This window comes from Chrysochloris asiatica, unplaced genomic scaffold (genome assembly GCF_000296735.1).
Source record: "Chrysochloris asiatica unplaced genomic scaffold, ChrAsi1.0 scaffold00379, whole genome shotgun sequence".
Taxonomy (NCBI): Eukaryota; Metazoa; Chordata; class Mammalia; order Afrosoricida; family Chrysochloridae; genus Chrysochloris; species Chrysochloris asiatica.
The window spans coordinates 1,730,383-1,739,121 of NW_006408897.1; the positions used below are offsets into that span (position 1 = coordinate 1,730,383).

The following is an 8,739-nucleotide window of genomic DNA, read 5'->3' on the forward strand; positions in this document are numbered from 1 at the left end:
GCTCCGCGGGAGAAAGATGAGGCTTTCTACTCCCGTAAGGATTTACACCCTTGGAAACCCTGTACAGGGTCGCTATGGGTCGGAACCGACTCGAAGGCACTTGACAACAACAACAACAACAACAACATGCTACTAATTAGCTGTGGAATGCTAGCAAATCACTTGACCTCTCTAAACTCAATATCTCATCTAGACCTATGGGCTGTTGTTGTTAGGTGCGGATGAGTCTGTTCTGATTCACAGCGACCCTAAATACTGTTTCAGTTGGATTAAATCATCCTTGCTTTGGAAGAAGGAACCCTGGGTTTGGAATGAGAAACCAGGTTCCAAACTGGGCCTCCCCTTAACACCTATGTAACATAATCCCTTTGAGCCTCAGTTTTTTCATCTGTGAAATGGAGCTTATACCATCCTGGTAGAGTTGTGTGAGGATTATTGAGAGAGTGTGTTTGAAACCCTTGCAGATGGCTCAGGGGAGTTAGTTACTGATCCTGGTTACCCATTAAGCATTTCCCTATGTTGTGGTCTTGTGGCTAGGGCAGTGGGGACAGTGATAAGGCTGTAATGCAACACCTTCCACCAGGGAGTCAGTTGCTGCTTGACATCTTCCTAAAGTCCATCATCTGTACCAGCTTCCCTCAGAAAGGGGCTATTAAAAGATGTAGACATCCTTCACTGAGACCATTCTTCAACAAAGCAAAAGGCCAAGGACTAGAAAATTGGGCCCCGCTTTTCTTTCTTGTCCTCATTAGCTATTATTTGCAGCATTATTTTGCCCCATTCTATAAAATGAGAATAGGAAAACTAGACCACCACTCAGACTTAGGGGAAAAAAGTCAATCAATGTCCACTGATTTGTACTTTCCAAAGTGCTTTCACATCATTTAGAGGGCATCCCCTGCTCTGTCCCCAACTTACTCATCTGAGCAGGACTCCAGTGCCTCGGTGGGGAGGCGGAGAGGTCCTGGAGGTGGTTGGAGTTAGCATTGGGCCTCAGGGGCTCTCTCTGTTTTCTCTTCCAGAGGGCCCAAGACAGCAAACAGACCAGCCAGCCCCTTGAAAGTGACAGCTATGGAAAGAAGTGGCCTTGAGCAGCAGCCAGATAATGGACAACTTCCAAGGTCCTGGCTGTGCCCTTGGGAGAACAGAACACCCAGCATGATGGCCCCCCAGCCTCCCAGGGCATGGAGGGTGCAGCTCCCAGGCCCCTCTGTGCTGGAGTTCAAAGTGAGGGCCTTGAAGGAGAAGAGGACAGTGGGCAAGCACGAGGAGAGTCCTGGCCCCAACTCTCACGAGCGGCCATCCTCCAAGAAACCCAAATGTAGACGAGCCAAGGAAGGTGTAACCAGGGCTCTGGCAGAGGTGTCTTTGCCGACAGATGCATTGGAGGAACCCCATGCTCAGAACCTGCCTGTTAATGATGAAGAGCCTGCCATGAATGAGTGTCCCAGGCCCCCCAGACCTCCTGCCCCTGGGGTGGAGTGCTGGCGTGGGAGGAGCCGGTGGCCTCCGGAAGCAGCATGGGCACTGCCTGACCAGGAGAGAAGGCTACTGCCAGGGCCCTGCTCTCTCCAAGTGAGTCACAACCACAGAGCTGCTCTGAGCCAGCCTGGGCACACTGGGCCTTGTAACAAAATCACCCACATACCCAACCTAAAAAAAGAGAGGTCAGTTCCCCTTCGAGATGGTCTGGCCACAGGGGGAGAGCAGGACAGTGCCTCCCTGACCTCTGAAGAAGACTTTGTCCCCAGGACACCCCTGCTGGGGGCGCTCTGGAGAGCTGGAGAGCTGGGAGCCCTGGGCACTGGGAGCAGTTTGTTGTCCCTGTCTGATCGAGTGGAGAGAAACCGCTGTCTGCTGCAGGGGATGCTGAGTGTCTCGGGGCAGTGTCCCCCTAAGGCGGGGATCCTTGCCTGGACTTCATCCTGGGACAGAGCTGCACCAGGTAAGGCTCCCTCTGAGGTCTGTGTGGCAGGGGAGATTCCAGAAGGAGGGAAATGGGACAGAGTGGCTATGGAGAAGGAGGCAGGAGAGGATGGTGAGAAGAGTTGCCTGTCACCAGAATCATGAGGATGGCTTCTTATTACTGACATAGCTTCTTTATCACCTCACAGGCAGTCCTGTCTGCTGTAAACTCCCATGACCACTCAGACCAGTGGGAGGCTACCTTCTGTGCCTGGGTGTGGGAGCTACCATCACATCATCCCCATGGCCTGTAGCCCTCTCCACAGTGGTTTTTGCACCTTCTCTATGACGGCAGGCCTTTACCCCCTAGTTGCCCTTTTGAGCTGGGACCAGGAAACAAGACCTTCTCCCCATAAAGATGCCAAACGTCCTTTCAATGGAGCGGAATTCAGCCAGTAGCACCACTCAGTTGTATAACAGGCTGGCAAGACTCCTGTCCCGCCCATTCCAAAGGCTCATTCCTCACTCCACGCCTGAGAGACTCATGTGGTCATCAGTGTGGCAGTGTCCACCAGAGGTCACTGTGACAGTCAGCTTCCACTTCTCTGCTGAGACGTAGTCAGGGAGTCAAATTTATCTGTGGGGTAAATTGCTTCTGGAGAAAGAAATTATCCTCCATCTTTATTAAATGGAGCTGATGGCTTTATTAAACCCAGCTCATGGCTCTGTCCTGACCTCAGCTTCTGTTCTGGGCCCTAGATCAGCTAGCAGGGGACGTGGACTGGGACTCCAGCATTTCCCTGCAGGATTCAAATCAGAACAGGTAAGAACTCAGAGCAAACAGTATCTGTCCCCCCTGCCTTCTTGTCTTCTCCACTGATCCAGTGCCAGAAAATCAGGAGCCCTCTCGAAAGCAAAGGGGACAGCAGACTAGTGTGGACAGTGGGTCATCATCCCTGAGACTGCAGAAAAGTTTCAAGTGACCCTTAGTGTCCCAGGCTAGAGCTTCTCTGTTTCCTTGAGCAATAGGGTTGAGAGGCATAGTACTTACTAGGTGTTGTTGTTGTTATGTGCCGTGGAGTCGGTTCCGACTCACAGTGACCCTGCACAGGGTTTCCGAGGCTGTAAATCTTTACAGGAGCAGAAAGCCTCATCTTTCTCCTGTGGAACAGCTGGTAGTTTCGAACTGCTGTCTCTGAGGTTCGCAGCCCGATTCGTAACCACTACGCTACCAGAGCTCCTAGGTATAGTGTACCTGAAAGAGTCCTAGTGGTGCTGTAGGATAAGCACTGGACCACTAACCAAAAGGTCAGAAGTTCAAGCCCATTAAGCACTCCAGAGGAGAAAGATGAGACTTTCTGCTCCCATAAAGATTTACAGCCTCAGAAACCCTATACAGGATGCCATGAGTCAGAACCGAGTCCATGGCAGTGGGTCAGGGATAGTGCACTGGACTTTGGAGAAACAGACTAATTGCTGTGGGTCCTTGTTGTTAAGTGCCGTTGCGTCAGTTCCAACCCATAGCAACCCCATAAAGGGTTTCCTAGGTGGTAAATCTTTATGGGAGCAGAAAACCTCATCTTTCTTCCTCAGAACCACTGGTAGTATCAAATTGCTGACCTTGAGGCTAACAGCCCAACTCGTAACCACTATGCTACTAGAGCTCCTTTGTGGGTCCTTGTTGTTGTTGTTTTGTTAAGTGTCGTTGAGTCGATTCTGACCCAAAGCAACCCTGTTTAGGGTTTCCTAGGAGCAGCTGGTGAGCTTGAACCACTGACCTTGCAGTTCAAACGGCTATGGAATCTGGTGCACTAACCCACAGCGCCACACCAGGGTTCTTTGTGGGTCCTTAGGGATCATTTTTTCCTGCCCAGGCTGCTGTCTGTCTGTCTTTAAAGTGGAGGAAATTGTCTACTTTACTTCACAGCACTATTGTGAGGCTAAAATGAAATAATAAATGTGCAAGTCCTTAACTAGAGTATAAATGCAAAACTTTACTACAATTTCCTTATTAGTCAAGAGAATGTAGCCTGGTTCCACTGTGAGTTAGGTGTTGGCCTACTAACCACAGTCAGTGGTTCAAACCCACCAGCTGCTTGGCGGGAGAAAGATGAGGCTGCCCGCTCCCATAAATATTTGTAGTTTGGGACACCCTATCTAGGGTTGCTATGAGTCAGTGGGTGGGTTGGAGCTGGAAGGAAGGAACTGTATTGGTGCATTGGTAAAGTGTTCCACTGCTAAAAAAAATTCAGTGGTTTGAACCCACCTGCTGCGTTGCTGGAGAAAGATGAGGCAGTCTGCTTCCATTGGGCTGCGAACCACAAGGTCAGCAGTTCGAAACTACCAGTTGTTCCGCGGGAGAAAGATGAGGCTTTCTGCTCCCGTAAAGATGTACAGCCTCGGAAACCCTGTACAGGGTCGCTATGAGTCGGAACCGGCTCCATGGCACGCAGCAGCAGCAGCTACCATAAAGGCTTTGATGGTGCTATGAGTCGGAACCGGCTCCATGGCACACAGCAGCAGCAGCTTCCATAAAGGCTTTGTTGGTGCTATGAGTCGGAACCGGCTCCATGGCACGCAGCAGCAGCAGCTACCATAAAGGCTTTGTTGGTGCTATGAGTCGGGACCGGCTCCATGGCACACAGCAGCAGCAGCTTCCATAAAGGCTTTGTTGGTGCTATGAGTCGGAACCGGCTCCATGGCACGCAGCAGCAGCAGCTTCCATAAAGGCTTTGTTGGTGCTGTGAGTCGGAACCGGCTCCATGGCACGCAGCAGCAGCAGCTTCCATAAAGGCTTTGTTGGTGCTGTGAGTCGGAACCGGCTCCATGGCACACAGCAGCAGCAGCAGCTTCCATAAAGGCTTTGTTGGTGCTGTGAGTCGGAACCGGCTCCATGGCATGCAGCAGCAGCAGCAGCTTCCATAAAGGCTTTGTTGGTGCTGTGAGTCGGAACCGGCTCCATGGCACACAGCAGCAGCAGCTTCCATAAAGGCTTTGTTGGTGCTATGAGTCGGAACTGGCTCCATGGCACACAGCAGCAGCAGCTTCCATAAAGGCTTTGTTGGTGCTATGAGTCGGAACCGACTCCATGGCACGCAGCAGCAGCAGCTTCCATAAAGGCTTTGTTGGTGCTGTTAAGTGCCGTGAACTCAGTTCCAACTCAGCAGTCCTGTATAGGGTTTCTGAGGAGCGCATGGTGGTTTGAACCACTGACCTTTTGGTTAGCAGTCCAGTGCTTATCCTACAGCGCCACAGCAGGACTCAACCTTGGAAATCCTATAGAGCAAGTACTGCTCTTCTGTCTTGTAAGGTTGCTAGGAGTGGAAATTGACTTGTTTTTGATTTTGTTTGGATTGTTTTCCACCCTCACTATGGTTTCTCACAGATTTTGTTTTATTCCTCCACCAATGATTTGGGGAAGCTGGGCAAACTGGGGTTGGGGAGAAAGGCTGCTGTTCTGACACAGTCTGTCTGTGGGAGGTTCAGTAGGGTTAGGGGTAAGCGTGAACTCCATCTGTGGCTGGAGTGTCCTCAGAGGTAGACATCGCTTTGGTTTTTTTGTTTGTTTGTTTGTGGGGGGAGGGAGGATGTCCACCAAAACACTCAGGAATATATGATCATTTAAACAACCAAAGGGCACATTCTGTAAGCCTTCAGGCTTGGTTTTTGCTGTGCTCCAGTCACATGAGGCTCGGAGCGGTCACAGAGCTGGGAGCCGGTTTCTGCTGATGGCAGAACTCAGCATGCTGCTTCTCTTTGATCGGATTGCTCCCTGCATACATTTTATTCTGCTTGACCTACCCTGTGGAGAATGTGCACAGGTTCCCCAGTCCTGCAGCCACCTTTGCAACCCCAGATTCAGGCGATTCAGTAGCTGCTCTGCTCCTTCCCGTCCTCAGCCTCTCTGGCCCAGGCCCTATGCCGAGAGGGATATCAGCGCCTTCCTTCCCTCATTGTCTATAATTTGGAATCATGGTTGCCTCCTGTTCTGCCAGGAGTCTTCTTCCACCTCCACAGCCAGTGTTTTTAGCCTCTGGCTAGGACCTCACCTAGCCCAGCCCTTCGGTTGAGGAGTGTGAGCAGAGAGAACAGTGGTGCTCTATGGTACTGCACCACTTTCTGCCTTCACGTCTCTCCTTCACATCTCTCACATCTTCCAGTGTGGAGAAGGAGGAGGAAATTTGGGTGGATGGTCCTTCTATCTTGCAGCTGCTCCCCACTCCCCCAGCGGAGGCCCTGTCCAGAGGCCACTATTGAAAGGACAGGCCAAAGCCTCTGACCTCGTGTTGGATGATTTTGTTGCTGTTAAGTGCTGTTGAGTTGGTTCTGACTCAGAGTGACCTTGTATAGGGTTGCCCAGGAACAGCTGGTGGGTTTGAATCGCCGACCTTTTGATTCGCAGTCCAGTGCTGATCCTACAGTGCCACGAGAGTCCATATGTTGTATGACATCATATGAGTAATAAAAACCACCCTTTTTTTTTTTATGGAATATACACTATTTATCAACAATCTCTATACTAATGTACAATGGTGCTGAAATTAAAAAGGGTACCAGAGGGAACGCTCAGAAGAACCTATATACAAATAACAATTATTGGAGATTAACCATTTAAAGATTTAGAAATCATTTTCTATACAAATAACACTTTAAAATGTGTTGTTTAAAGGAAAGCTGCAGTTAAAATCAACTTTATATGGATAGTTAGTTTCCATTCCCTTTTCTATAATTTTGCTCCCCAGAGCTGTATTTGATCTATAAACCTCTATAAAGATCCACCCATCCAGAACCCAGCAAAACTGCAGTTTTCCTTTAATGTAAGCTTCTTTAATGTTAAGAATAAAATTTGGTATCCGTTATATTATATTTTAGAAAGGTCTCCCAAACACTTCAAATCTGTATAGACTTATGGGGTGGTATTAGCCACCAGCTGGTGTATACTCTCTGGCAGAGTAATGAATTTGAGTTTTGAGAAGCATTCAGTATGGTACGGTTCACGGGTAGTGGGTAGGGTAAGTCCAAAACTCTGCCAGTCTCAAATCCATACAGTTGTTCATTCCATTCAAGATATTAAATCTTATTGAATACACATGAGCATGGATGATACATAAATTTCAATCCCATCTATAATTTTATCTGGTACCATTAATTCAAATTAGATATATTGCATAGGATGTGCCAACAACCATTCTTATAACCAACTGTTTAACTGCTTGGGTGACCATTTAATGGTGAATTCCAGGTTCTTAACATAGCAACATCCATTTTGACCTTTTCCTTCTTTCTTGTCTTCTTAATGACTTTTTTGCTCTTTTCACATATGATGTTCTTGATGTCATCCCACAACTCTCCTGGTCTTCGGTCTTTAGTGTCCAATGCATCAAATCTGTTCTTCAGATGATCTCTAAATTCAGGTGGGATAAATTCAAGGTCATATTTTGGTTCTTGTGGACTTGTTTTCATTTTCTTCAACTTCAGTTTGAATTTGCATATCAGTAATTGATGGTCTGTTCCACAGTCTGCCCCTGGCCTTGTTTTCACTGATGATATGGAGCTTTTCCATCTTCTCTTTCCACAGATGTAGTCAATTTGATTTGTATGTGTTCCATCTGGCAAGGTCCATGTGTTTAGTCGTCTGTTATGCTGTCTAAAGAAGGTATTTGAAATAAACAAATCATTGGTTTTGCAAAAATCTATCATTCGTTCTCCAGCATCATTTCGATCACCAAGTCCAAATTTTCCAACTACTGGACCCTCCTCTTTGCTCCCAACTTTTGCATTCCAATCCCCAGTAGTGAGCAATACCTCTTGATTGCATGTTTGATCGATTTCAGATTGAAGAAGTTGGTAGAATTTTTCCATTTCATCTTTACTGGCTTTAGTGATTGGTGCATAAATTTGAATTGGTATTAACTGGGCTTTCCTGTAGGTGCATTGGATATTATCCTATCACTTGCAGCATTTTACCTCATGAATGATCTGGATATGTTCTTTTTGACAATGAATGCAACATCATTCCTTTTCAATTTGTCATTCCCTGCATAGTAAACCATGTGGTTGTCAGCTTCAAAATGGCCAATACCAGTCCATTTCAGCTCACTAATGCCTAAGATGTCGATGTTGATGCATTCCATTTCATTTTTGACAACTTCCAGTTTTCCCAGATTCATACTTCATACATTCCACGTTTCGATTTTCAATGGATGTTTACAGCTGTTCCTCTTCATTTTGAGTTGTGGCCCATCAGCAAATGAAGTTTCTGTGCGCTTTTCTCCCCCGAGGTCCAAGAGCTGAACAGAAAATTTCAAAGATCAGCTTGAGAAGATAAAACCAAATACTATAATAAAATATGCAAAGATTTGGAATTAGAAAAACAAACAGGAAGAACACTGTTAGCATTTCTCAAGCTGAAAGAACTGAAGAAAAAATTCAAGCCTCGACTTTCGTTATTGAAAGATTCTCTGGGAAAATTCTTAAATGATGCAGAATACATCATGAAAAGATGGAAGGAATACACAGAGTTATTGTACCAAAAGGAAATGGTTAATGTTCAACCATTTCAAGAGGTACCATATGAACAAGAGCCAATGACACTCAGGGAGGAAATCCAAAGTGCATTGAAGGAATTGGTAAAGAACAAGGCACCAGGAATTGATGGAATAAAAATTGAAATCTTTCAAGAAAGTGAGGCGGCACAAGAGGCACTCACTCATCTCTGCCAAGGAATTTGGAAGACAACTATCTGGCCGACTGATTAGAAGAGATCCATATTTGTGCCCACTCCAAAGAGAGGTGACCCAATGGAATGCGGAAATCATCGGACAATCTCTTTGA

At 47.1% G+C, this 8,739-nt stretch overlaps 1 protein-coding gene across 1 annotated transcript in view; it reads left to right on the forward strand.

Annotated features, from left to right (window-relative positions):
• Window positions 1–8,739, forward strand: part of KIAA1614 (KIAA1614 ortholog) — a 48,978-nt gene that overhangs the window by 1,247 nt on the left and 38,992 nt on the right. The window contains exons 2-3 of the mRNA XM_006876437.1: window positions 1,023–1,945; window positions 2,665–2,728. Coding sequence (XP_006876499.1) covers window positions 1,023–1,945; window positions 2,665–2,728 — 987 coding nt within the window. The remainder of the gene's footprint in view (window positions 1–1,022; window positions 1,946–2,664; window positions 2,729–8,739) is intronic.